Source organism: Hypoxylon fragiforme (genome assembly GCF_022984875.1).
Source record: "Hypoxylon fragiforme strain CBS 206.31 chromosome Unknown GGS25scaffold_8, whole genome shotgun sequence".
In the NCBI taxonomy this organism is placed as follows: Eukaryota; Fungi; Ascomycota; class Sordariomycetes; order Xylariales; family Hypoxylaceae; genus Hypoxylon; species Hypoxylon fragiforme.
This window is the reverse complement of record NW_026054763.1, coordinates 287,819-315,182: the sequence shown is the minus strand read 5'-3', so window position 1 is coordinate 315,182 and position 27,364 is coordinate 287,819. Positions and strand designations below refer to the sequence as shown.

Sequence of the window (27,364 nt, the reverse complement as noted above, 5' to 3'; positions counted from 1 at the left end):
CCTGAAAATCGCTCTTCAGAATGCGGGATTGTTGTAAATTAGGCCTCCAATTAGATCCTATATACGTACCTAAAATAGTGTAGAGTGAGAGAAAAAAACCTTTTTTCGCCGCTAGAGAATTGAAAGGGAAAAGTTTAGTTATCGTTTTGTGCTTAGTAATAATAATTGCATGTCGCTACTACATATGTAATTTTTGATAATTTGGGCCCCCTTATTATACCTATTCCATATGTGATGCTAATTTTTAGCCAAGGTCATAAGGAAGACGAGTTATGATAAATGTAGATTGTTCTAGAAATTATTTCTTCAAAGATTGCTCTTCTACAGATTTCTTTTGACAGGTGGTAGGTGAAGTAAGAGACGTACGTACATTAGTTAAGGTAATCTGTCCAATGTATAGGTATCATATAAGAACGGTGTACCAAAACATGTACTGGGAATAACCTCAATTTCACGTGTTGGCAGTACGAGCACATACACGTTTATTGAACTGGCGGCTACACTGCCACTTGTCAAAAAAAAAAAAAAAAAAAAAAAAAAAAAAAAACGCTTTGCATCCAACATGGCTCATTAAGAAATAGGGAACAAGCAAACCGATTCTTCGTATCGCCACAAGCACGTATAAATTCATTCACTGGGCTAGACATTGTGCACTCTATTCTACTACCTCTTCACCATGCCGTCTCTTCCCTACATACCTACCCTACGCAGCGACGTATGTATGTATCTATTTTCCACAGCCGCATCCGCATTTACAGGCATCGATTTCCACCTCGCCCATCTCCTCCCCACCACCAGCGCCCGGCGCAGTCTCCCCCTCTCGACCTCTCGCCTCCGCACTGCCCCTGCTCTGCGGCTTCTCCGCGCCGCAAAGACACACGGTCTCCGTCGCGCCCATCCAGCGGTCGCAGCTCTTGCACTTCCAAGCGTGGTCGTCTCGCTGGCGGTTGTGATCATCGTAGTGCTCGTGGTGGTGGCGGTGGGCTGTCGGCAGCACGAGCGGCTTCCCCTCGTTATTCGCGGGGCGCACGGTGCCGCACACACAGGCGCGCGCCGTGGCGCCCATCCAGCGCTGGCACTTGGGGCACTTCCACGCGAAGCGGCACTCGACGATCGCTGGGACGGTCATTTTTTTTTTCGCTGTGTTGTGGTGTTCGGACGTCGTGGGAGAGAGAAAAGAGTAAGCAGAGTTGGTGTGGTAGGCAGGAATGTCTAGGATCGGTGGTGTATATGAGTATCGTAAGGGAATGCAAAGGTCTTGCGAAAAGATATCGAGGTCTTTAGTTTCGGTCGATAATATTATGGTGGACAGTTGCTGAGAGAGTTCGTGTTGGTATAAGGTACCTAGGTATGGTAAGTTTCAAGACCGCAAAAGAAAAGGGGGGAGGGAGGCTGTTAAATATTGAAATCTTGAGCACCCATATCAGTGTTGAACCCGGCTGTCACATCGTGAAGCTGGATGACTAGAATGGTTAGAGCAGTAAGCGAGAACGTGGAGGCGTCAGTCAAGGGAGGAGGTTGCTGTGTTCTTCTTTCTAGTCCTCCTTGATCGAGACTATGCTCATGACACGAAGCCATGAGCAACAATGGACCTGGCCACTTGACTGACTGACTGACTGACGCATAACCCTTTGAACATCAGCGCGCGCGAGAGCAAGAGCCATGATGTGACTGTATTGTTTGTTCGCTTGTACGACTCTTCGTGAACAGCCTCAATACTGATTGCATTACTGTTCTCCTAAGGCTAGGATATCATCCTGACACGAAGTTGACATCTGTATAACTGTTCTGAAGTAAGTGCCTCTAGGCAGGCATACTCGGACTTACTAGCCGGCAAACTTATTATCGAATTCTAAGCATGATATCTAGGACACATCCGACTTTGACATCTGACAGGGAGCACGGTTATTACAATAGGTAGAAAACCAACCAGGGAAGCAAGTGGGCATAATCAGCATGTCAAATCACCACGACGCAACATGAATATATGAGAACTCAAACATGGAAAGTGACGTCTTTATCTTTGTCTGTCTTGTGAAAAAGTACCAATTCTGGCAGATTATATGTATCTACTCATCCACACACAGCACAGCACCACCTTTACTTCGAGCATGTCATCAGCGCCGCCTCCAATGCTCTTCTTCATCGCAGTCATTCCATCGCCGATCCTATATACACAGGCGACGGTATTCGCCATTACCTTCAAAGGAATCCCTTCCTCCACGTCCTTCCGTCTCCATGCCATGCATGTCTGCTGCGCGCGGTATGCTATCACATCCAGGTTTCAGAATCCTGCCCTAATCTTTTATAGAACGCCCCGTTGTCACCCGACCCTGTCGACCGCAGCAAGTGTTGTTGTAAGAAACAGTAAAAAGTCAAGGTCAAAGTACAATTAAAAAAAGGGGGGAGGGGAAGACAAAGCAGAAAGAAAAGGGTAGCGACGAGGTCCCACCAGAACCATCATAATAGTAATAACTTTCAATATGAAAGAGGCGGGTAACCCCTGAGAGTGACTTGGAGATGGCATTTCTGTTGCGCAACATCGACTCGAGAGGGAAGTCTATGATGCAAGAAAATTTTAAAAGGTTCGATCTTCTGGTAAACATCGTCATCTCATCGTAGAAGTCTTACCAGACTCCATGCATCCTAAAAACGCCAACGCCATCGCGGATGTTAAATTAAAAAAAAAAGAAAAAAGTAAGAAGGGCCGTGGGTAATGTTCGATTCGATGGTACAGTTGGGGATAACCACCGTGGTGTCATAAATTGCTCATTCGAGATCGTACTTGAGCATTCGATGCTCAGAATATCATGCAGAAGCCCCTTTCCTCATTCATTTTCATGAATGTGATTATCCTTGTGGTGGCCAAATGCCGACTTGAAGGACTTGCCCCTAGTTCGCCGCCTTATTCGGCTAACAATCCCGTTTCCTTGGGGTTCCTCCTGCGCGCCTTGAGAATGAGTTGATTCGAATCTGCTCAACATGGCAGCGGACGTAAACTCGTTGGTAAATTCGTAACTTTGTCGGACTCGGTCCATCGATGCTCTCATACGGTCGTAAGACGGGCGCACACGCTCATGCGATGGGCGTACAGGGGGATCCGGAGGAGGGTCGACTGGTTGAACTACAGGAACATCAAGAGAAGGCTCATGTCTGGTATAGTTGGTGCCATCACTGCCATTTTGACTGCGAGGATTGTGTCCAGCAACAGATTGCGTGGCAACGGAAGGGGGGTAAATAGGTCGAAGGTCCTCGTCCACACTTGTAAGGTGTTGGTGTCGCTTGGCTTTAGACGAATGTGACGAGCCTGATGAACTTGACTTGGCGGCGACCTCTTCACTCACATCCGCCCCCCTTTCTAAATGATCAAACTTGCCCATGGTGACCTGTTCTCGAATTATGTCGACATCACGAGGCCAGTAGACTTTGCGAAGAGCTTTGATGGCATATCGGGGAGCTAAGGATATGATTGGGGTGGCGATTAAGACCGCCCAGAAGGACGCTTGGCCATATATCTGCGGGGCCGCTTTATATAATTGAGCGGAGAATGTCGATGAAGTGTATACACCTGTCCAGAAGAAGATGATAAGATCACTGACGACAATGATCAAGACCGTAAGCCAATCCCATCGGTACGTATTGATGAGAATGTAGAGATTAATCGTTATCACGGACGGGTGAGCGATGTAGGCACCGAACCGTAATCGATCGCTCACGTCCAGTCCATTGCTCGCCACGGTCACCGTATTTTCGAAGGCCAAGTAGGGTATGAAGTATCCTATGACACTCTGATATGCGCCATCAAACATGTACATCCTGTTTTCTCTTGTTAGCACGCCGAGATTAAAGTGAAAGGGGGAGGACTTGGAGTATTTACCAGAATTTGTGCTGAGTCCACTCCAGGCGCTCAATACCGCGCCGATATAATTGTGGAACAGCCAAAGACACTGCGTCGGATACATCTTGGTCGAGAACACCGATGACAATAGGGGGGACAGAGGTGAAGATAAGGTTGAACATGAGGATGTAGGTGTATTCGAAAAGGTACGTGATGTCGAAATTGCAGAAACACTGAAACCATACGATGGTCAAGGTCCAGATCATGTTCTTGTAAAAGAAATTCGCAATGGCTTCGGCCATCCTTCGGTACGACCAACGGCCGTGAACCAAGACCAGTCGTTGCAGAAAGCGGAATTGACCGATCGCGTAATCGGCAGACATGACAGCTTGACGACCTTCGACACCAGCAATGCCCACACCGACATCTGCCTCCTGGATCATGGCAACATCGTTAGCGCCATCTCCAATGGAGAGCGTCATAACATCGAGACCGTTCTTGACCATAGACACGACTGAAGCTTTTTGTGCAGGGCTGACACGACAGCAAAGAACAGATGCGCATTGCTTGCAAAGTAGCAAAAAATTTTGCTTCAAGCTGTCGTGGAGCACCCATCTTAGGGTAAACCCGTCAATTACCAGGGCGTGGGTTGGTGCTGGCGGCTCGTGATTTTTTCTTGCGGCGGCCAAGTCCTCGTCACTGCCTGTGATGCCGAACATTTTCAAGTTCCTGTCCAGGTCTTGCTCGACCTGGGTCAAAAACGCTTCGTCAGGTGTGTTGCCAGTCTCATCCTCCTGAACTTTGAGGTTGACGAGCTCCATGTCATTGTTCAGCAGGTTGCACGAGAATCCGATGTTGATAGCTGTTTCGACCTTGTCTCCAGTTAACACCCAGAGTTTGATTCCTGCACGACCAAGCAATTCGATCGAGTCGGGCACTCCGTCTTGCAGTCGATCTTCAATAGCAGTTCCTCCAAGAAGGGTCAGTCCCTGTTCAATCTTGTCGGCAACTTCTTCCAGCTTCTCCTCTCTATCATGCATGGCGGTTGCCGCTTTGTCATGTTCCTTGCGCCATTCGGTATATTCCTGCTCAGAAAGCACACGTTGAGCTATACATAAAGTTCGTAGACCTTCTCGGGCGAACATCTCGAGGTGGTCGGCGGTAGTCCTGCGAAGCTCCTGTTGCTCTCCGCGCTTGAGGCGCGAATAGATAATGCTGTCTGCGCCCTTGCAAAACAGGATAATTTTACCATCCGGCATTCTGACAATAGCACTCATTCGTTTCCGGCTAGAGTTGAATTCGATCGTGTTCAAGATGGGATAATGTCTGTCCTCGCCCATCACATTCAATCTGATACCGTCTGCTGTCTGGCCGAGTACAGTAAATCCCATATCACGAGCAGTTGCTACGAGAGCTGACTCGTCGGGCGATTGGGCTTTGAATTCGATCTTCGGAGGATCGCCGGGGACGTGATCTGCTATAACGGTATGGCATAGAGCAAGAGCAAGCATGAAATGCGCATTCGCCTCTTTTTGCTCTTCACCGGACTCCCCTAGTAAATCGTCAACAAAATCTGGTGCTATGAATGTCACGTCCTCCTCGTGCAGGTACGGATTGTTGTGAATCTTTCTTAAGCCTTCGATGGCATGGACCTTTCCTGCAGCGATCTGCTCTCTGGCTTTGGCAGCCTCTTTTACCACATCGATGCCTAGGCGCTTCTGCATGCCGGCTTGCGCTTCGGTATATGCCTCTCCGTATGGCTGGCCATTGATAGTAGCTTTCTTGAATTCCATGACGTTTTGAGTTAATGTACCCGTCTTGTCGGAGAAGATATATTCAATCTGGCCGAGGTCGTCTGAGATGTTCCATGATTTGGGTACGCAAGGAGCGTCGATTTTGTCGTAGTACATCTCGACATCGCTGTAGATGAAGATAGCCTGGAGCGTTCGTACGATCTCGAGCGAGATGTAGAGGGATATTGGAACCAAATTCTGAAAGACGATGAGGGCAGCCCAGAAGGTAATAAAGCCGGTCATGCCAGCGTCACCGCCAATAGAACCGTAGTCGAACCAAGCTGTCGAAGCATCAATTTTGGACCAGGATACTCCATTGACGAGACCAGAGAGGAGACACAACGCGCCCAGAATACCAAAGTTGCAGATGACATTGAAGTTGAGTTCTCTTGCAATACGGGCACGTTTGCTTGGTGTGATACCAGCGTTCATCATAATCTTGGTATCGTGGCCGGTAAATATAACGACACCAAGAACCCAATCGGTATTTCTTAGATTGCAACCTCGGAGGAGAACATTGTCTATGGTAATAGGCTCGGACATTTCCTGGGGTCCGTGTGGTAGCATCTGTTCCCAGCTCATAGCGCCATTATACTTGTAAAGGTTGGGCTGCGGGGGTTCACTCTCGATAACAAACTGAGCACGCTCACAATCCTTTGCGTGCTTCAATGATTGGCCGCATCGAAGTGCCTGACGGACCTTCAGATTTGTCTCACCATCCAAGTTCTTCGTCTCTACATAACAAGCACCGTCAGAATCGGAAGTGGCGAGGACAATGATATCTGCGGGGAGCTCATCATCGTTATATAGTCGCACGAAATCGCCAACCTGTAGATTTTTCCAATGGTCTTTGTGAAACCTGGCCTTTCCCGGGGCTTGGATATCATAGTTGATCAGGTCGCCCTTCACTTTACTCATTGCGACCTCAGCAGGACTATATCTCTCTATCGAAACCGAGCGATCTTGCGCTTCGAGGTAGTCCTTCTGGCCAGGCTGGGGAGGAAGAGGAGATGTGACAGGAGTCATCTGAATGTCCTCGTAGGCTGACACATACGATGTTCTGTCCGTGTGAGGAGAGAGCATAGACTCGCGACGGGTGCCCTTGGTTTCGACCGAGGCACGTGCATCACCCGTTCCTTCTAGCCCGCCTCTTGCTTTGGCATCCTTCTTCCAGAGCCCAGTTATCGAACGCCAAAATACTTTTACGGATCTGGAGGTGGCCTTCTTAGTCCTGCGCCACAGCGAAATATTGTCCTCGGCGACGTTGACATTGTTCCAACCCACAAGCCTATGCACGGGAGCATTGTTCAGTTCGTTATCGAGAATCGTCCTGCGATAATCTTCAATTGCATCTTTAATGGCAGTCACGGTAAGAATGAATATCAGAGGCACGGCGTTCAGTCCTGGGTTTACTCCTCCGAAAATGGGAAAGATCTATTGATTAAGAATCGGTGTGAGGAACTGTTCAAAGCGAATTGGAATTGGTCTACTTACCACAAGGATAACCATAAACAGGAAGAATATGTTGGCGATGTTATGGAACTGAAACCAGAGATTCTTGGGGATAAAGGATAGGGGCGTGTACTTGGCAGTGCGAATTTTGTTTCGAGCATAGGAACGACGAGGATTTCCTTCCTCATCTTTCTGATCGTCCGGTAAAGGTAGATTGAAGTATACCTTTCTTCCTTCTCCTTCTTCGGCGGCCGCAGCACTGTTCGCATCTGTCTGATCAGGTTGCCCCGGGTGCTCAATCGCAGTGGCACTATCATCCTGCATATGATCCTCTTCTTCTGTAGATTGGCTGCCGCCAGAGGTACGTTTCTTTTCCCACGAACCCGTTCGCTTATGTATCTTGTTCATAATGGAGATCCTCTTGAGGCTACTGCTCTTAACAGTGAGTTTTCGGGTGGCCCATCTTGATCTATTGGTCTCTTTGACATCAGGGCCGTGCTCGGGGTCACCTTTGGCCATGTTGGGAGAGTTGCGGGCAGAGCCCGTTCAACCCGACGTGTCCGCCAGTCTGGCCTTCCGTGGCCACGGTTTTTATTTTATTTTTTGAATTCTTTTTAATTCCCAATAATATCTCGGGGTCACTAATCAATGGCGAACGATGAAAACGAGGGCTCGGGCAATTGGGATCAATCGCGTCTGGATCGCCAAAGTGAAAGAAATTATTGAGGTGTCGACACTGGTGTCGTTAGTACGATTTGGGTGTCGGCGCGACTTTGCATCGACGTGGGTGGTTGGTAACCGTCAAACTCCTGTCCTCCCTTGCTAGATACTGTGGCGGCGATCGTGTTGTTGATGGCATTAAGGACAGAATTGGAAAGGGAACAATGGAAGTTTTTGATTGATCGCTGAGTCGGAACAGCCGGGGGTCTAAGGTACTAAGGTACTCCGACCACCGTGTTGAACACTGTAGCGTCTGCTGAAAGATAGCGCGGTACGGACTGCCACCCTAACCGCTTGCACGCCTGTTCAAGTACCTGTGTAACATGGTAATATTCAAATTCAATCAGGTACATACGTACGCCATACATGCGAGTGTACATAGGAGTACTAGGTATATTCTCGGCGGTAACAAGGGGAAAAGGCACCAAGACATTGGCACAATTTGTTAAAGCTTCAATTACATACATACATAGTAGTATGTACTTTTGAGATTCTGTGATAATCTGTGATGACCCTTGATGCACCACACCGTTTCGTGAAATTCACGGACCTGCCACCAAAAACACTTCCAAGTTTTATACAACATCGAATACCTATGTAACTATTTAGAGGTGAACATCTACCATCAATGATAATAATGTTAGGTAAATACAACATTGAATTTGAATATGCTTACGTATGTAGGTACCCAGCAAGTATCTAATACTAAAATTGGTAAGCAACACACCTTCCATAACGATATCTTGGCCTGTTAGTTTTGCTTTGTAACGGTTTTAGCACCAGGCCGCTAACACTAGTCGGGCAATTACAATTGTATTCTGATGCTGGGTACAACGGTACTGTACATACCTAATTCTTAGCGTTCCTTGTTGTGTTACCGGTAAAAATACCTCTTAAAAGTTTGATGATCTCGGCTAAGATTGGCTTATTATGCAGATTATGAATCCTCAGATTATGCACCGTGACAATCATCCACTTTCATAAGGCTCAGTAACCAAATTTCACCTGTTACAGGGTACCCAGGGTAGGGTATGTTCCTATTATTATTACTATCCATGATAACTACGAAGTACGTACTCAGTGCATAGCAAGATGTTTGAAGCATTTCGTCTTTTCAGTTTAATAACTATGGGTTTCTATGCATTGAAAATAATCATAGTAGAGACAATAGGAATGGGAATTTGCCCAAGACATACATATATACATATATACATATATCGCAATACCTGCCAGCCTACATATCCTTCTCCCTATAGTGCTACATCAGGTACACAGCATTCCACTCCTTGATCAATCTTAGGTACATACACAAATCCAAACTCTTCCTTGCGGCTGAATCTGGAAACCCCTAGGCAATGAGCATTTTAACCCCTTGTGGCAGTTGCTGATTTGCTGAAACTCGGGGTGCAGCGGTGGGCATCTAGATAGGCTTCCGTTCAAATACCAACGGGCCTGTTGGATGATAATAATTCTGCATCAGACTCGATGTAGGTAACCGAAACCATCACGATACCCCTCTAAAAGGATCTCCGAGAAAATCAGATAGAGATCATGCTGAATCATCACAAGATTCGCAACTATTAAATACGTACCTAGGTAAACAGCCAGATACATATATTAGTTACGCAGTCATTTCCAGCATTGAACAAAGCAGTACAACAGTTAAATGTCAAAAGCCAGACCGTGTTACTGTTGATATGGCTCCAGTATCTATTTGACCTCTTTATGCACCAACCAAAATTCAAGATGATTGATGGCGCCAACGGCCAAAGGCGCAGTTCTAATTCCGGAAGGGCTAAAGATTTGTGACCCGTCCAGCCTACATAACTACATGTACCCCCAACTACCAGGTAAGGAGTACTACGCTGCTGTCTGGTGTACCTACACACTTTTCAAGCCTTCTATCCTTTTTTTTCCTACCCTCAAGTGCTCATTCTCTTTTTCTTTTGTACCACCCCTGAAAGCTCCGCCGTAATATAAAAATTGATACCTACCAGTTTGGCATCCCGTCCCCTTATCACTCCGCTTCGCAATGCCCACTCATCTAACAAACTTGGGTCACTCGCGCACATCATCGATTCATGAAGGAAGTGGTATCCCGAGGGCACAGATGGGGTGTGCGTGAGATCCTACAGGAGTCAATCTCGAACCGCTGACCAAAGAGGACCGTAAAAACCTATTCGGCTTTATGTTTACCAGTATATACCTACTTAAGGTATAACTATTAGTGCAATGTTCATTTGGCAACGTTGAAGGCTCGCACGCATTTTGCAATGTCACAGACTCAGAGCAGAGTACAGGTGTGCGGCAAACATCCATCATTGAGATGGGACCCGAGTCAGGTTTCGGGGTAAGGGGTAAGTCTGAATCCCGCAGAGAGGCCCTCCGTATGGATACTGTACAGCAATTGTATCACTTCGGGGTCCAGCCCCTAGCCTGCACACCTAAACCCGAACTGCCCCAAGTTGCGGATTTAACCCAACTCCTGATTGCATCCAGGGTACATTTTAGAGTTCTCTGTGCATACATAGTTAATAGGCAAGGTGAGTAAAGATACATATAGTTAACTCACAGATACAATTATTGATTATTAGTTTGAATTCATACATACGCGCATTGAAAACTCGAGTACACTAGTTTCTAGAACGAGGCGAGAGAGGTAAATTTCTTTCGGGTGTGGCGTTACATCACCGGTCACTCCAGAGCAATCCGATAATCTCGCAATAACGAGTCTTATTCCAAACAATAATAGCAACTGAGCTAGATAGTACCGAAAGCCGAGAATCTAGAACCAGTGGCAAAAAGCAAAGTAAGCTAGCAGTTGGCTGGGTAAAGGCTACTAAGTAACGTGTGAATCGGTGATAGACGGTTGCGTCACTTTCGTCACAAGCTTGAATGCAAGACAGAACTGGCGGAGTTGGGCTGTACATCTCAGGTCATACCGTATCTGCGTATCTTGTGTATCTACCAGACTACCAGTTAATAGTTATCATAAGCGCAATGACACAATTTCCTAGTCCACGGCTTCTTGCTGATTGCTTAAATTAGACCTCATTCAGCAAGGCTTCTCATCAACCTAAAACAGATCTACATAATCAGCCTCATTACTTGCATTGATAGGTCCTGTATATATAGAATATAAGCTTTGCAGAGTCCAAGTGCTTACATTGTTTTCAAGTTATAAAGGCAACTAAATAAGAACGAATAGAAAATGTTATATGGCCACATAGTATGATAGAGAATGAGGCTGAGGATCTATCTTCCAACTAGGCAGATATCATACGATGAAGTCGTACAAAGATTTGTACTCGATTTGGAAATCTGCAGCTTCCAGCATGATGCATACTAGTACCTACATAGTTATACATACTGCGCGGTGTGCAGTGCATGTGTGCGAGAATCAACTGGTTAGTTGCCTATTATCTATGTATCTGCTTCGTTACTACACAGTACACTACAACATACTTACCACATGTGCAGTTGACCAACTTGACCTACCTAACCTAGGCTATTAGGTAGTGTGCCTACTAACTACTAACTACCCAGGTAGGTACATATGTAGGTATTCCTGGATTTATGTATGTAGGTACCATAACCCAAGCCCTTGGCAGCCCAGAATGATTGCGGACGCTTGTCGATTGGGATGAGATGAGATTGTGAGATGCATTAAAGGAACTGGATTAGCGTCCTCGCAACCCTCTTCAGTACTATGTAATAGTCGTTATCCTTCTGTTTTTACCCCTGACGGCCGCTCACAGACTGACAGACATCCCACTCGGTATCCGGGCTCGTCCGTGGTTAGACGGTACACGTATGCGCATATCTTGGAGCTTGCATCAGACCGGAAGCCGGCCAAGCAACAAGAGATGATCAGAGTTTTAGTTCCATGTTCTCTCCATGTTCTCTCCATGTTTCCTCTCCATTGCTCCTCTCTCCATGCCATGTTCCAACTTCCGCCATGTTCCGCCACGTTCCTCATTGGGACTTTCCAGTGAAGATACTTAATCAGGTTAGTTTCCGTGATGAGATTAAAAAGGTTAAATGTTTAAATTATTATTCCGGGAAGAACTTTAATACGCCTTACCTTGGAACTTGGAACCTTGAATTCAATTCAGGCCTGGGAACAGTGGGAGGTTCAAACCCACGAAACCCACCAATCCAATGACACTGCATGTACTAAGTACCTTTGTATTGTACAATACCTAGTACCTATGTAACTCTACCTAGTAGTACTAACCTAGGTATGTACATTACACGCAACGCGGTTTTCGCGCCGTCACCAACACCAAATAAATGCCAAGCATCTTCAATCTTCAATGTTACCCGTAGTCCTGCCGACTCACCTACGAATCTTCATAGTTGCAGATAGAGTACCCAAGTACGTTCAATGTTTTCTGTACCAACATTGAATCCATTTCGTTTGCCAATAAAACAAACACCAAATTAAATGTTGATCTTATCGTCAATAAAACAAATATCAAAATAAAACTGACTACTTCGTACATAGTAGATATCTGATATCTAGGCGTAATTGCGCATAGTACATACGACCACTAATATGTGCATGCTAGCCTAGGTGCTAGGTAACATTCAGCAATGTCTCGAAATCGAGATATCAGAGGCTTCTTCGGCAAGCCTGCCGACTCTAGCAGTTCTGAACCCAAGCGGAACAAATCCTCACATCCCATGCTAGATCCCCAGCCAGCACCCTCAATCCCTGGGACCCCCCCACAACTAACATCTAAACCTCGAGATCGGACCGATGAGATCAAAGGCTCCGACGATGAAGACGATGACTCGGACGACTCACTTGAGTCCATTTCCGTCTTCATCGAACGAAAGCATGGCCCTATAACTTATAAACGAGATACAAATATAACTTCGACACCCAAGGCCAAGAGAGTTGCAACTAATTCCACATACAAATCCCCATTGACTATACAACCCAAACACAAATTCGATCTCAAGTATTTGGTCAATCATGCCCGGCAATCTGACAAGGCCGATGAAAGCGCTAGACGAGCCGATGAACTCATCAACCAGAGCGATGACGATGGTGATGATGATGACCAAAACCAATTCCTAGCTGACGTGCAGAACGACCCAGCATTATTGCAGAAAACCGCCAAGGATCTTCTCGACAATGATGATGAGGACGCCAAAGGTGATAAGCTCATGAGAGCCATGAACCGCACCAAGGTCGTCGGACCTCATAGCACCTGCTACTTCTTCAGCCTGGAGCCATCTCCACTGAAACCTTCCAGATGGCCTTTTCCACACAGGGCGGCAACGGGGTGCTGGCGTTGTCTTGCCAACTCGCAAACGCGGGACCAAGCCTTCATCCACGGGCTGCCGCATACCATCGTAACCAAAGGCCATGCTCTCCCAGATGAGCTATTCCTGTGGATCCTAGACGAGATTTGCATCGAGAGAAATGCTCAACTGCGTGCCCAGTATTGCAACCTGGTGGCCATGCGGCCTGATAGCATCACCCGCCTGGTCACGGATGTACGGTTGTACTCTATGCTTGAGAAAATAGGCGGCCCTAAATACCCCCGAGAGAACAGCAACACGAAGCTTCCAACTTACTCTAAGTTGGAGAATCCGTATCCTCGAAAGGACTGGGGAGGTCTCGCCGCGTTTCTGGAATTGCTCGAACGCATAGCCCCGGAACTGAGCATATCCAACAGGATAGGGGCTATCCAGCTATTACTACGTCTAGCTCTCGATCCCGTTGCGAGCATTGCGGTGCCTTCCGAGCACGCTGCGGCCATGCAAGCACTCGTCAAGACACTGCCTAAGCAGAGGACACGCCAGTGGAATGAGATCGTAAGTTCAACCCCTTTTCTTCAGTCATCTTCACACAACAACCCAAACTAACCACCAAATACCTAGTGCGTGAAACTATCAACCTACGTCTACGAAATCGTCGACAGCCCCCTCCATTACGTGGCGGCAATCAGCCACATGCCCAGGGGCAACTCCAAGGCCCTCGACCTCCGCCAGCGCATGGCGGCCGCAGCTCTATTCCAGGACGTGAGTCTGAGCCGCCAGCCCGTCAACGAGCCCCTCAAGCTCGACGCCATCATGTCCCGGCTAGACGAGGACGACTTCCGCGTCAACGGCTCCACGGACTTCGAGAACCTGCGCTCCCTCGTCATGCTCCTCGACATCGTCATCGACAACGCCAGCTTCCTCCACCCCAAAGAACCCCAACCCGCCCAAGCCCCCCTCCCCCAAAAAGAAAACCACGTCGTCAGCAGCAGCACCACCACCACCACCACCACCACCGAGGCAGACTTCGACACCGCCATCGACCGCCTCACCTTCCGCCTCAAGCTCATCCACGACAAGATCCACGACAGCAACCAGCTGGCGCGCAAGGTCACCAAGTCCTCCATCGACCTCGTCGCCAAGCGCCTCACCTACGCCGTGCGCACGCGGCCCCCGCCCAAGACCAGCATCTTTGACTTGGATCCCTCCTCCTCCGCCGCCGCCAAACAGGAGGACGAGAACGCGCCCAGGCAGAGGGCCTTCATGAAGAATTGGAGCTTGAAGAGGACCATGGAGAATAAGGAAAAGGAGAAAGGGAAGGATGTTGAGGATGTTGAGGTTGGGGGTGGTGGTGGTGCGGGTAGGAGTGCTAATGGGAATGGAAATGGGGATGCGAATGGTGATAAGGAGAAGAAGAAGAAGAACGGCAACGAGGGCGTAGGAGGTTCTAATGGTGGCAAGTGAAAGAAAGGAACGAATTGAACTAATGAACGAATTGCTTTGAATTTTACGTATACATAATACTCTGTGTGTGTACCTACCTACATACCCTAGGCATATCAAAAGTCTGTTTGTTATAAAGTGATTTCAGTGTTTTTATTGATGTTGTGTGAGACATACGTCCATACATACGTCCTAACCCACCACAGCAGCAGCAACAACAACAACAACAACAATAAACGCCCCCCCTTCGTAATTTGATATACAGCAGCGTCGTTTCTTTTCTTTCGTTCTAATGAATTTGGTACGTACCATCCACCTCGTAGCAGTAACATGAATGTCATGCATGGATAGTTTCTCCGATGCGAATTATACACGACTCTTTCCCCCTCCTTTCTCAGAGAGAGAGAGAAAACAGGGTGCAAGACGCAGCCCACGGACCTCCTCTGCCCTCTCCCCTTACATCTCTCGCGCGATAGAATGTGTGTACGGATGAGGGTACCTAAGCAGCTAGCTCTAGACGAAGAGCCGAGGCTATAGCTCGCTTAGTCGTAGAACTTGCGGTTGGGGTTCGTGCCGAACAGGGCCGCGCGCACGGCGGGAAGGCCGCTGGTTTGCAGGAGTTCTAGCCGCTCTTCGAAGGTGTTGTTGATGTCGATCTTGCCCTGGCCGCCTACGATTACGAGACCACCGAAGCTGTGTGTTATGCATCGTCAGTATATGTTACGTGTCGTGTGTGTCGTATATTTAAACGGCATATAGTCGGAGAACGAGAATGAATGGCATAGCTCACCTGCCCTCGGGCAATGCATTATCCTCATCGATCGTAACCTTGGTCTCTTTACCTATGTTGCTCTTATACTCGTTCTGGGCGTCCTTGATGGCGTCCTTGACGACATCGTAATCGGCCTTTCTGGCCCGGACCTGGATTTCGGGCTCGGACAGAGCGTACAAGCCTTCTAACAGTAAGTTTTTCAGCGTAGCACGGTACTTGGCTTTATCCTTGGTGCCTTCAGCGAGGCGCTTAGAAGCCGTCTCGAAGATGTCGTCGAGAAGCTGCTGGCGGGCAGCCAGAACCTTGAGGCGGGTCTTGTTGGAAACAGTGGACCGGGTGATCTGCTGCGACATGGCGGCCTGCTTCAGCTTCTTGGCGTGGGCGGCGTCGATGGAATCGGTTTCCTGGCGTACGAGCTTGGACTTCTCGATGCTGAATTCTTCGTTGGCCTTGATTTCGATCTCGCGCGCCTTCTCCAGGGCTTCTTGCTTGATGAAGGCCGTCATCTTGCGGAGCTCTTGTCCGACCTATTGATTTGCCCCAGCCACCAGTCGTTAGTGTGTTATCTGGAGGAGGGGGTGGAGGAGGCATATTGTCTGCTTTGCATGCTGCTGCTACCGATTGGGAAGTGCTGGAAAAGTGTTTACCTGGTCGTCGGACAAGGAGTGGACTTGCGACATCTTGAAAGTAGTATGAGGGAGATATTCGGGGCGGGGATGGAAAGGAGCGGAGTGAGGTGAGGATGGTGGACGCTCAACAACGGTGCCAGGTGAATAGCGAAGTAAGGGCACGAGATATCAATTTGTTTCAGCGAAGCCTCAAGCGGACGTATGTATGGGACGAATGGTAGGTAGGTTGATTAAAGGTTGTGGGTCACGAAGAAGCTCATGCAGCAATGGGTTGGAGGTTGATGTGACAGAAGCTTGGTTTGGTAATGTCTGGTGACATATGAATTGGACGTCAACGGTTTGAACGTTAATAAGGTTGTATGCAATTGATATCCTTTAAACGGGGAAGAGAGCTTAAAGCTACGGGGATCCATGATACCTACGAAGTAGTAACTACACTAGCCACATTGTTTTACAGGACCAGGTTAAATACATGTGGCTTGGTACATGAACACTCGAAGTCTCGAAGCCTGGAGATTACATAGGTAGTACATTCACCATGTATTCACTGTAACCCCCTTGTTACATCGACCATAGTCTGGTGGCCCCTGCAGAATGACTTGGTCTCTTGGTAAATTTGTCTGGTGCCTGATCAATTGTTTCGCTGTTTCGCTGCTTCGTTGTTACTTGCGATGTTACGCTACTTTGCTGGCTGATGTATTGTACTATTACTATTATACCATGTATTTGTATATGTACTATAGTTATTGAGTGTACTATAATAATTCATGTATAATAACAAGGTTCAGATCAGCGTCTGAGAGATCTTCAAGCTTCGCTGTCCCGACCCCAGAGAACCCCAAATACACCCCAAATACAGCCGTCGGGTCAAACTCAAATTCCAACTATTACCTCATACATATATCCTCCAGATATACTTTTTGTACTTTATTGATACATAGTTACTACTAGTAGTACATGTAGTCTATTGTATTCTTCAAGTCACTCAGTGCTGTTTCATTCAATCAACCTTGATACTTCTGAATCTTCAACTTCCAAACTTCCAAACTTCCAAATTAAAAAATCATTCAAACATTATCCCCCCTCTCGTTCGTTAACAATAACCATAAACCATACCCACTCCTCTTCGCCGCGTTTTTTTCTTTGTGTTCAAAGCCATCCAAGCCGCCAGTACATACTCACTCGTCGATACATACTCAACAAATCCATCGTACAGTACCTGAGGGTTAGACCACCACTTTTGGCCACGACACCCCTGCCCCCCTGTCTCGAACAGGCGTCATCGAACTCACCGTATCGTCTCGCTCCCTGCGCATCGTCAGTTTCGTGTCGATATTCTTGCGATTGAATTTCTTGACCGCGTTCTCCTTTTTTTATTATCGATTCTATACAACTTGTAGTTTTATAACCTCTCTTGATACATTTCTCTCAATACACACCGGTGGGCAGATTCTTCGGAAATTTCAGGTTCCAAGTATTGGTAGTTGGGTTAGATTCTTCGAGGTTGTAGTCTTGACTCTCATGGGCAACCGAGACGATCTTTCATCTGGCGAGTATCGCAGATGAACTAAAGGATTGTCGCAATGGGGTTATTTGGCGACCTCTCCCCTGGAGGCACCATTTCTGTAGGTCTGCCCTTACCAAACAAGTTACTACCTTCCCTCCTATTTACATGACTAACATGAACTTCCTCGGCAGATTGGTATTATAGTTGGTTTAATCTCTACGAGCGTCCAGTCCCTCGGCCTCACTCTACAACGAAAATCGCATATGCTCGAAGATGAAAAGTATCCCCTCGAATTTCAGAGACCGGCATACCGAAGGCGAAGATGGCAGCTAGGAATGGGCATGTTTATTATATCCAATATATTCGGTAGCACGATTCAGATTTCGACTCTCCCTCTACCGGTTCTTTCAACTTTACAAGCCGCCGGCTTAGTATTCAATTCCGTATGCGCGACATTGATATTAGGTGAACCCTTCACGCGATGGTCCTTCTACGGAACCGCATTGGTCACCGCTGGAGCGGCCTTGATCGCGATCTTTGGCGCCATACCCTCCCCGGCGCACAGTCTGCCAGAGCTACTGGAATTACTCGGCAGATGGCAATTTATTGTCTGGATGTCACTTCAAGCGGTGCTGGTTATCTCAATGGCCGTAGTCATCGAGCTGGTCAACCATCTTAGTAGTGCGTCGCAGAATGCCAAGTTCCGGCTTGCCCGTGGTCTCGTTTTCGGGTGCATCAGCGGTGTTCTGTCAGCCCACTCTCTATTATTCGCGAAATCTGCCGTTGAGCTCGTTATTAGGACGATTGCCGATGGCGATAACCAATTTGGCCATTGGGAATCGTGGATGCTCGTTATTGGACTCGTCACCCTGGCATTAAGCCAACTATATTACCTTCATCGCGGATTGAAATTGGTGTCTACTTCCGTATTATACCCCCTTGTATTTTGCATTTACAACATTATCGCCATTTTGGATGGCTTGATATACTTCGATCAGACGAATCTCATTACACCTTTGCACGGCGGGCTCATTGCATTAGGAACCGTTATACTACTTTCTGGCGTTTTGGCACTCTCATGGCGTCTCAGCGACGAGCAGCACCCACCGGCCGTTGGACAGTCGTCTTTGACGCCTGGGTTAGGATTGGTGGATGATACAGAAGGAGAGGATTCATCTCCTACAGATTCCGACTCCATTGCCGCAGTCGATGAAGCAGTACCAGCCACATACAATACCTTTGGACCAATCGGAGAGACGACCCCTCTTACGCCAGGCCGTAAACCCTCAAGTCGTTGGCACGAGCGCGCAGAAATATGGGACGAACTAGAAGACCAAGATACCCCTAGACCATCCTTTAATAGAAATAGGTCAAGCACATTACCAGAGAGTGCAGTCAGTGAGAATACACCACTGATAGGAGCACTAAGAGTCATGCCGGGAGAATCAACAGCTTCGTTGAGCGCTGCTGAAGCTGGTGAGGGATCGCCAAGGAAGATATTTAGGCGTAGGAGGAAATCAACCGGGTTCCCAGGCTTCACGGCGCGCAAGCACGTACGGCGGAAGAGTTCAGGTGGTGGTGGTAGCGGCGCCGGCGGCAGCGGAAGTGGTGGTGGAGTGCATGATGCCCTAGGAGGGATCTTGAAGCTGAGGTGGTGGCGTAGCAAGCAGGATAATCACTCTGGCGATGTTGCGGTAGCAAGCCCGACGGGCAACCGAAGTGGAAGAACATTATCTTGGGGCGGGCAATACTATGACGACGAACCTGAGGAAGGCGGCGCGAGGAGGGATCCTAATCAACACCCGCGCTCACGGAGTCCGAGGGGTGCCGATGCTGTTTAAGTAGAACGACTAGAACCTTACCTACCTCCTTACACTTATTGGTAAATAGGGATGCATGCATGCATACATGCGGGCTTTGTAATACCTTGAAGAGCTCAGATGAGACGCACACGCGTGGGCTGGATAACCCAGTCCCCTTTACAGAATATAACTTATTCAGCGGGTTACGAGGTGTGTTTGAGTATGCTTAGGTACCTAAGTGAACGAATGAATGTAGTGCTTCGGGTTTGATCTAGAAACATGTAATGTAATGTAGAGGCGTGGGCTTTGTAGGTAGCTCAGTCTCATAAAGACTTACATACCTGGCTAAATATTTATCTCATCTATGCATTACGCTGGTAGGATTAGGACTTTGGGATTTTTCTGCACATGATGTGTTTGCTGCGACATAGCCGAGACCATGAGCTCCTGTATCGCCTCGGCACCTACTTGTTATATCACATTCCCAATATCACATACCTACCTAGATAAGCAGCCCGGGAACTAATGCAGGCGAGTTGATATATCCATCCTAAAATCAATAATGCTACATTATTCTAGCCTCAACTTACTCTGTTACGAGTGTTAAGCTAGATGGTAGGCAGGTAAGCAAGGCAACCGAATCGGGACCACGGTGTCCCAGCAGCGTAAGACGTCAAACCCTCCTCCCCCCCCCCCCCCTCCTCGGATTAGGAGGCTCTTCTAAGCATGATCGATCTAACTAGGAGGGTTTGTTAGAAAGAATGTCACCCTGCAGGCGACGATCGATGTAAGGCAATATTTCGAATGACATTGGTGTTTTTATTGCATGTAGGGCTAGGCTTGGTAGTCAGCAGTCTGGGTAGGTACCTATGGAAGGCTTTGATAAGTAGGTAGGTATGAAAACTATCAAAGCTGCGCTTTGGGAGTTTGAGATGAAGAAGAGGCTTATAGGGGATATCCTTTTTGAGTACCGACTTACCTCCTATGATGGATACACTTATATTAAAATATAGCTATCCACGCGTTACTGTTATAATATCTTCAGAATGTATATTCACTCACCCACCAGTGTTACTTACCCATACCATCAAATATCTATCCAACAACCCCCAGCTTCACTAGTGCTTACCTCGCCATCAACATCAAACAGGATTCAATAAAAGGTATGGAGCTATTCCCAGCACAAGCAATGATGTCCACGAACCCTTACATGCCGTATTTGTATCATGTGTGTAAACGCCACGTCCAGGGGCAGACATGTTCTAAGCTGCGCTGTGCTACAAGTTATAAGCTCCCAAATTCAATATTATATGATTACATGACATAAGCGCTCGTCTGTCCGTCCGCTCTCATACCTACATACCTACCTACCCTCTCGCGTATTGGATGGCTAGGTAAGATACGGATCTAGACAAGCCTTTGCCTACCTAGGTATTCAATATACCGTTCACCGAAGATGATTTGCCAGCGAGGAGGGAGAAGAAGAGCACGGGGTTCAGTATGTAGTTGGCGCGGCGGCGAAGAAGGATATGGGTAGAAGGATTCAATAGATATCGTTACACATCTTGTTTCTTGTCTGTACGCGTGACTAAAGCTCACGGGCTCATCCTCATACCCAGGTACGTGGCCGAAACACCTGTCAGCTACCCCTTACCCGGGTACGTAGGTAAGGTTGGGTTCTAGGACTGAGACTAGCGAGTAGCAGTAGGTAAGCATCTAGGAGGGGGGTCATAGGAAAGCCTCCACTATGGAAATAACGAGGGCAATATTGTGCCCGCGGAGTGCGAGAAAGGAGTAGCTACTCCCGTGTCATCGTACGCCGAGGCAGTATATATAGACCCAAGGAGACATTTCTCTCCCGATCGACTATCCAGTCAACACCAGCTCTTCAGCAGTCTCCAACCAGCCAGAACAACAACAACAACAACAACTACTACTACTACTACTACTCTATCTCGTAGCATAACCTTCATCTCGCACCACCAACACCCAACCAAAGACACCAGACCCAAACCCCCAAAAAGCACAACCGCAAAAAAAAACAAAATGAAGTCCCTCACCACAGCCCTCCTAACCCTCCTCCTGACCGCCGCCCCAGCCCTCTCCTACACGGGCGACATGACCTACTACACCCCCGGGCTCGGCGCCTGCGGCAAGAGCAACCACGACACGGACCACATCGTCGCGCTGTCCCCCGCCGAGTACGGGCACGACGCCAACCCCAACAAGGCCAAGGTCTGCGGCCGGCGCATCACCATCCGCTACGCCGGCAAGACCGCCTCCGCCACCGTCGTCGACAAGTGCCCCGGCTGCGCCAGCGGCAGCATCGACGTCTCCCCCGCCGTCTTCAAGCAGCTGGCCCCCCTGGACAAGGGGAGGGTGAGGGTGACGTGGGGGTTCGCCGGCAGCGCCGTCGTGAACGTCGAGGACCTCGGGGCCGGGGAGGTGAGGATGGCGCTGGTGGAGGGGGGCGAGGAGGTCAATGAGGAGTATGAGGCTTTTGTGGATGCGCCGGTTAGCAATGAGTTGTAAGGAGAGAGGGGGAGTGTAGATTATTGGTGGAGGTAGAGGTTGGGGTTGGATGTTGATGTGAAAAGGGGGCTGAGTTGCTGAGGTTGATGTTGGAAGAAGGGGAGACTGGCTGGATTAGTGTGTAAGAGGGGAGAAAGAGGTGGAAGGGGGTTAGCTTAAGAACGGTTCATTTAATTCATCACCATACTTGCACATGAGTTGCTCGTGAGCGGGTTGATATTGTATATAGGTCTATACCTCCTGTCTGAGTTCATACATTGACCGTTGCCGATTCATTTCTATCTGCAGTCGAGAAAGGAGAGGGGGCTAGATACAACTGTAATTTTCATGTCTCTAGCACATCAATGTGCGGAGGGTATGGGTATGCTAAGGGTCTATAAATGGGTATAGTATGCGCCCCTAGATCTATGAGAGATGAGAGAATACCTTTGGGTCCGAGAGCCTATGTAGTACACCACTTGGCCAACTCCGAACCAACCTACTTTTATGATACACGTCGGCTTGCCATAACGCTAGCAATTGTAATACACTCGATTAAGTATCAACGTAATCTTCGTGAACTTTGGCTTCTGAGGCAGTGTAGGTAGATCGTATTGATACTACTTGATAACCGTCAATCACCACCACTTCTTCTTGTTATTGTCAGCCTTGAACGACTTTTGTAGGTTAAGCCGTCTTAGCTTCTCGCGATTTCGAGGATCCAGGAGTCCAACATTGCCTTCATCGTGGAACCAGTGATACTCATTCTCCAGGCTTTTATGCTCGTCGCCCTGCATCTTGACGCGCTGGACCTTTCTGAGCTTGGCCAGACCGTATTTGCATACTAGGAGCGAGAAAATAATGGAGACGCCCGTGACAGCAGTGAAGCCCCAGTGTGTTTCTTCGATAAAGTTCTCCAGATTCATACCGTACAATCCAGCGATGAATGTACCCATGGCTAAACCTAGGGTTCCGACGCTGAACTTCAAGTCTAAGAGCATAAGGGAATTGCGGTTGGCATCTAGGATTGCGCGAATACTAGTTTATTCAGTTAGTTTCAATCATGAGTAAAATTAAAAAAAAAAGGGGGTCATCACTCACATTTCTTCGGTATTCCGAATGCCCGATACCAAATTCTGCGCTTCCTGGACGATTTCGTCGCAAAGTTTATGATACGATTCCAACAGCATTTCGACTTCGGTATGGTCATCAAGCTCACGTTCGATATTGCGGGTTTTCTCGCTCAGGTACATGGACGCCAGATCATCATCAGCTTCAAGAAGCTCCTCAATGGCGTCACGGACGAGCTTAGCTTTTTGCTCAAAGGTGCTCACACGCTTGGACAGGACAAGAAGAATTCGGAGCTTATGTCGATCTATATCGTCCTCGAGCTCACTCAAGATGCGGATCACCGGATCACGCACTGCCTCGAAGTCTGCTTCTAGCTCTTGAGTTGCGGACTGGAGGACAGCTTCTAGAGCGCGGAATTCGTATGGCAAACCACCAGTACCCTGTGTTGACTTTTGCTGAAGCTTGCCCTGTAGGTCGTACATGAAAGCCGATTGTGGGTAAGAAGCTTTGGAACCGTATACATCAAATAGTAAAACACGGTTGTACTTAATAAGCACTTTGAGGTGTAGAAGGTTGATCAGGATGGCGGTCGGCCGAACGAGAATGTGCGGGAGATTGGACGAATCGATCTTGCGTAAATCGCGAGGCAGAAGGCCAAACTAGTTATCGAATCAGCTCTGTATATTCTCGATATTTCATATTTATTGAATTTGGGACCAACATACCCTTGCGATGAGCTCGCTCTTCTTGAATTCGCCGTCGACCAATATTACATTACCGTGCTCGTCGACCTCCGTGCAGCGTAGTCTAGGTTCCAACGCGGCTTTTTGGCTAAGCTGTCGCCGTGAGCTGAACATGGAATTGTTCTCGCCTCCTTCGACATCGGGAAGGTCATTGGGTTCTAAGGGCTTGCCCTTCTTCTTCGCTCCGCAGCCCCATAATATCTCTCTCCATGTCAAGCTTTTCTTCGCAGCGATCGGCTTTGCTGGAGCAGGTAGTTGTTCTGGTTGTGTCGGAGTAGGCGGCGACTGTGTCGGGGTCGGCGGCTTGTCCGAGGAGCTGTATCGCACACCCATATTTTGTGCGAAATATGGGAGACTCTTTTGACGAGCGCTCTTCGAAGGGCCATAGCGCCGACATCGAATAAGAGAATCCAAGTCAAGGAAGCTAGCCTGTAACGAGGCATCTGGTGAGGGCTTTATTGCGCAACCCACTCGCAAAGAATCTCTCTGCTGCTTTTTAGCGGCGCATATCTTTTGTGTAGCCTGTCCTAGGCTTGCAGCATTTCCATGACTTGGGCCAAACAAGCTCAGGTTTTCCGATTGTAGGCGAAGGAATCTGATGAGCCTCGCAGAGGGCACAGGCGGATGGAGCGAGGCCATGATGTATAGAGCTTCAAAAGTTTGGTGCTCGGTAGCAATGGAACAGGAGGTAAGACTACCAAAGCTGAACTGAGTACATTTCCATTGTAAGCAGTACCCGAAGCAGAGTACTTTTAAAAGCGAAATGCTATAATACACCAGATCTTTGAAGTCTGCACATGTGTAAGGATTTCAAAGTTGGAAAAAAAGTTGGATAATGAAATTATTAAACGAAGATTGACGCGATAAGGATAAGGATAAGGATAAGGATAAGCCACAAGATTCGGATTGCATTGGATCATTGAGTCACCAATATCGGTCCGCCCAGATCCCGACTGATCGGTTCCAAGTTGAATGCACACTGGACATGCATCAATGAGGTATTTACCCGAAGTATTCCCATCTCAAAGTACCCAAGTACTAGGTACTAACTAATCATCTTATGCACACATGCATATGGAGACATAGTACTAACCTAGGTACATAGGTACTACATGTAGGTATTTCTAAATGACTTCACCTAAAAGACTACCTACCTACCTCCTAGTACCTACATAGTAGTACCTAGGGTATGTAAAGCGCTGACAACATGCTAATATCATGTTTTCCCATATATCCCAGAGAGACAAAAAGCTAAAAATCAAACCAGAGAAAGCAGCAGAGAAGTAAAAGGCAAACATGTGGACCATGCACATATTTATTGATGCAGTGTGCTTGCCTTGCCCCTGAGTCTCTTGAAATCCAAGACACTGGAGACTGACTTCCTCACTTATACCTACACCTTATATGTACAGTATAGTACAAAAGAGATATAAGGGCAGTAGGCGTCAGCCTTTTGACTCTTTGACATCGAGGCTTCCTCCTCCCTTTGGCTTTTAAACCTTCACATCTCATAGAAACTTGGAGTACCTTGGTGTATGATCATCAATACTACTTCACTCATCTACTGTATTTTACCCAGTACTACTACCAGTACTACTACCACTATCACTACAACTACTGGCACCACTACCTCGACATTTCCCATCTACATATCTCATCTTTACATCATCAACCATGTTATTAACCCCCATCAGAGCCCCCGGCAAACGCCGCCGGGCCAACGAAGAACTTGCTGCTGTTGCCTGCACCCGGCCGCAGAAGGAGCGTAAGCTCAAGCACAAGTCTATCCGTCAAAAGTCTCGCGAGCAACACGCTTCCTATCTCGAGCTGATGCCCCTCGAGGTCCTCGAGCGCATCTTCTGGATGAGCGGGAACGCCAACCTACCCCGTGCCGGCCACCGTATCGGTCGTCTGCTGTCCGGAAGATCTACTCTCCGCGAGACTTTTATCAACGCGTTTGGGGATACCTGGGATAGCACGTGGAACGAGGTCGGGGATAGATTTGAGCCTCTTATATATGTGGCAGGCAATCCCGAGTTCCAGGTACGTAGTAATTGCCCAGCTCAACTACACATAAATACCTCCTCGAGGTTCTCATATTCTAGCATTTCATAAACTAACCATCCTATCAGTCCGCCATTCTGGAATATAGCTGGGCCAACATAGCCTTCATCCTCGAGTGCTGGGACCTCTACGTCCAGCGCCGCGCGAGAAAGGCTTACATCCACGGCCGGCCCTTCCACGTCCAGCACATCAGACTCTGGGGAGACCCCGAGCTCCACGCACCGTCCGTCACCGTGCAAAACGACGACCTCCTCATCAATCCCAAGAAGGCCAGCCTCTGCTTCTACTACGACTGGGCCGCGTTCCGCAAGATCGAGCGGATCGAGAGCTGCCAGCGCCACCAGATGCAGTTCATGGACCAAGTCAGCCAAACCTTCTACCACGTCCACCCGGACACCCGGATCCCGGAATCCCTTCTCCTCACCCCGTGGGACAACGAAGAGTCCCTCCAGAAGCTGTTCTGGCTCGTCCGCGGCGGCGCCCGGCTATCCCCCGACCAGACCTGGGAGCTGACCTACGTCAGCTGGCAGAACGCTCTGTCAGGAGGACCGCACTCACAGACTTCCGGCAGCCCATCCAACATCAACTTCACCGCCATCCGCCTCCTGGACCACCTAGGCATCTGCCAGGACTGGCCGCGCCACCTCCTCGACCGAGAGACGGCGAGATTCTACCCGCAAGGACGCCCAAGCTCGAGCTTGCACGTCCGCAGCGGCGGCTTCAGCGATACAGCTGGTGCGTATCTCCTGTCGGTCCTGTGGCGGCAGTGGAGCTGGTCGTCGCTGCCTGGTCCACATAATACTCAATCTTTGTCTATAAGCTCGCGAATGGGTAGTCATCACGTCGTTACATGATGGTTGGCTGGCTGGTTGGCTGGCTGGCTGGCTGGTTGGGAGTAATGTGTAAAGTTGGTTGAAAAGGGGGGACAAAAGGGGGAAATGGAAAAAGGGGTAAAAGGGGAACAGGGGAACAGGGGAAAAAAAGGGGTGGAAGGTGAAAATCAGAGCTCGCTAATCCAACCTTGGAAGTTATCACCACGGCTTATTACAAGTAAAAACTTGCTGTATAGGTTCATTAGGTAGGTAGTTGGGACTTAGCTACCTCACTACATACCTAGTAGTTCGGTATCGTACCTCTAGGAAGGTAGGTAGTTTTAGTGGAACGCTAAACACAGATACAGCATCCATCACAGTCCGTACCTACCTACCTACCTAGGTATGTACCTATGGTTGATTCTAGCATGAACAGACAGTCATCCGCATCGTGAGTGTTGTACGTAGGTAGGTACATACCTATCTAAGTATGTGCCTACCTACCTAGGTAAACTACATACCTAGGTATCAACATCTCCGATCTCCCCTTATGTACTTACCTAGGTACTCATCTTATGTAGGTAGGTAGGTACTAGGTAGGGAGGCAATGTGCCAGAGATAAGTAAGTAAAAGGGGCTGCGTATAAATACGCCTAGGCACATGCAAATATTTACTGCCTCGTACTACTGCCAGAACATGTCAAACGCAACTAAGTTGCTAGAAGCTATGGAAGATGCCCGCATCCACGTACGTCTCCAGGGCTGTCTACACTTTACATACCTACGTACCTAGTCAGGGGCTAGACAAGTGGTAGGAACTTATTCACAACATATTACAAAGAACATGTAAGGGGATGGATCGCATATCCCCTTCTCTTACCTAGTTCAAATAGAAAGAATCTCAAGGGGTCAATATTGTGATTGCTTGCCAAGG

The 27,364-nt window shown here is 48.2% G+C and overlaps 7 protein-coding genes across 7 annotated transcripts; 4 read left to right on the top strand and 3 right to left on the bottom strand.

Annotated features, from left to right (window-relative positions):
• Positions 1–2,612: 2,612 nt before the first annotated feature.
• Positions 2,613–7,715, bottom strand: GGS25DRAFT_398907 (phospholipid-translocating P-type ATPase). Its single transcript, XM_049258403.1, has 3 exons — positions 7,126–7,715; positions 3,878–7,065; positions 2,613–3,816 (listed from the first exon to the last, which is right to left on the bottom strand). The coding sequence occupies exons 1-3, from the start codon at positions 7,600–7,602 to the stop codon at positions 2,829–2,831; spliced, it is 4,653 nt and encodes a 1,550-aa protein (XP_049113595.1). The 5' UTR covers positions 7,603–7,715; the 3' UTR covers positions 2,613–2,828.
• Positions 7,716–12,021: 4,306 nt separating this feature from the next.
• Positions 12,022–14,640, top strand: GGS25DRAFT_502095 (uncharacterized protein). The gene is made up of 2 exons (XM_049261993.1): positions 12,022–13,632; positions 13,699–14,640. The coding sequence occupies exons 1-2, from the start codon at positions 12,400–12,402 to the stop codon at positions 14,539–14,541; spliced, it is 2,076 nt and encodes a 691-aa protein (XP_049113594.1). The 5' UTR covers positions 12,022–12,399; the 3' UTR covers positions 14,542–14,640.
• A 251-nt stretch (positions 14,641–14,891) lies between these two features.
• Positions 14,892–16,376, bottom strand: GGS25DRAFT_502082 (ATPase, V1/A1 complex, subunit E). The gene is made up of 3 exons (XM_049261992.1): positions 15,940–16,376; positions 15,311–15,819; positions 14,892–15,213 (listed from the first exon to the last, which is right to left on the bottom strand). Exons 1-3 carry the CDS (start codon positions 15,970–15,972, stop codon positions 15,063–15,065), a joined length of 693 nt encoding a protein of 230 aa, XP_049113593.1. The 5' UTR covers positions 15,973–16,376; the 3' UTR covers positions 14,892–15,062.
• A 1,128-nt stretch (positions 16,377–17,504) lies between these two features.
• Positions 17,505–19,269, top strand: GGS25DRAFT_515366 (magnesium transporter NIPA-domain-containing protein; the record flags this gene model as incomplete). The annotated part of the gene is made up of 2 exons (XM_049263074.1): positions 17,505–17,546; positions 17,620–19,269. 2 exons carry the CDS (start codon positions 17,505–17,507, stop codon positions 19,267–19,269), a joined length of 1,692 nt encoding a protein of 563 aa, XP_049113592.1.
• A 1,647-nt stretch (positions 19,270–20,916) lies between these two features.
• On the top strand, positions 20,917–21,952 carry GGS25DRAFT_398725 (RlpA-like double-psi beta-barrel-protein domain-containing protein-containing protein). The gene has a single exon (XM_049258402.1). The coding sequence runs from the start codon at positions 21,277–21,279 to the stop codon at positions 21,760–21,762; it is 486 nt and encodes a 161-aa protein (XP_049113591.1). The 5' UTR covers positions 20,917–21,276; the 3' UTR covers positions 21,763–21,952.
• Positions 21,953–22,364: 412 nt separating this feature from the next.
• GGS25DRAFT_398723 (cora-domain-containing protein) lies at positions 22,365–24,408 on the bottom strand. The gene is made up of 3 exons (XM_049258401.1): positions 23,538–24,408; positions 22,843–23,471; positions 22,365–22,779 (listed from the first exon to the last, which is right to left on the bottom strand). Exons 1-3 carry the CDS (start codon positions 24,192–24,194, stop codon positions 22,380–22,382), a joined length of 1,686 nt encoding a protein of 561 aa, XP_049113590.1. The 5' UTR covers positions 24,195–24,408; the 3' UTR covers positions 22,365–22,379.
• A 249-nt stretch (positions 24,409–24,657) lies between these two features.
• Positions 24,658–26,568, top strand: GGS25DRAFT_502070 (uncharacterized protein). Its single transcript, XM_049261991.1, has 3 exons — positions 24,658–24,742; positions 24,823–25,598; positions 25,688–26,568. Exons 2-3 carry the CDS (start codon positions 25,230–25,232, stop codon positions 26,471–26,473), a joined length of 1,155 nt encoding a protein of 384 aa, XP_049113589.1. The 5' UTR covers positions 24,658–24,742; positions 24,823–25,229; the 3' UTR covers positions 26,474–26,568.
• Positions 26,569–27,364: the final 796 nt, after the last annotated feature.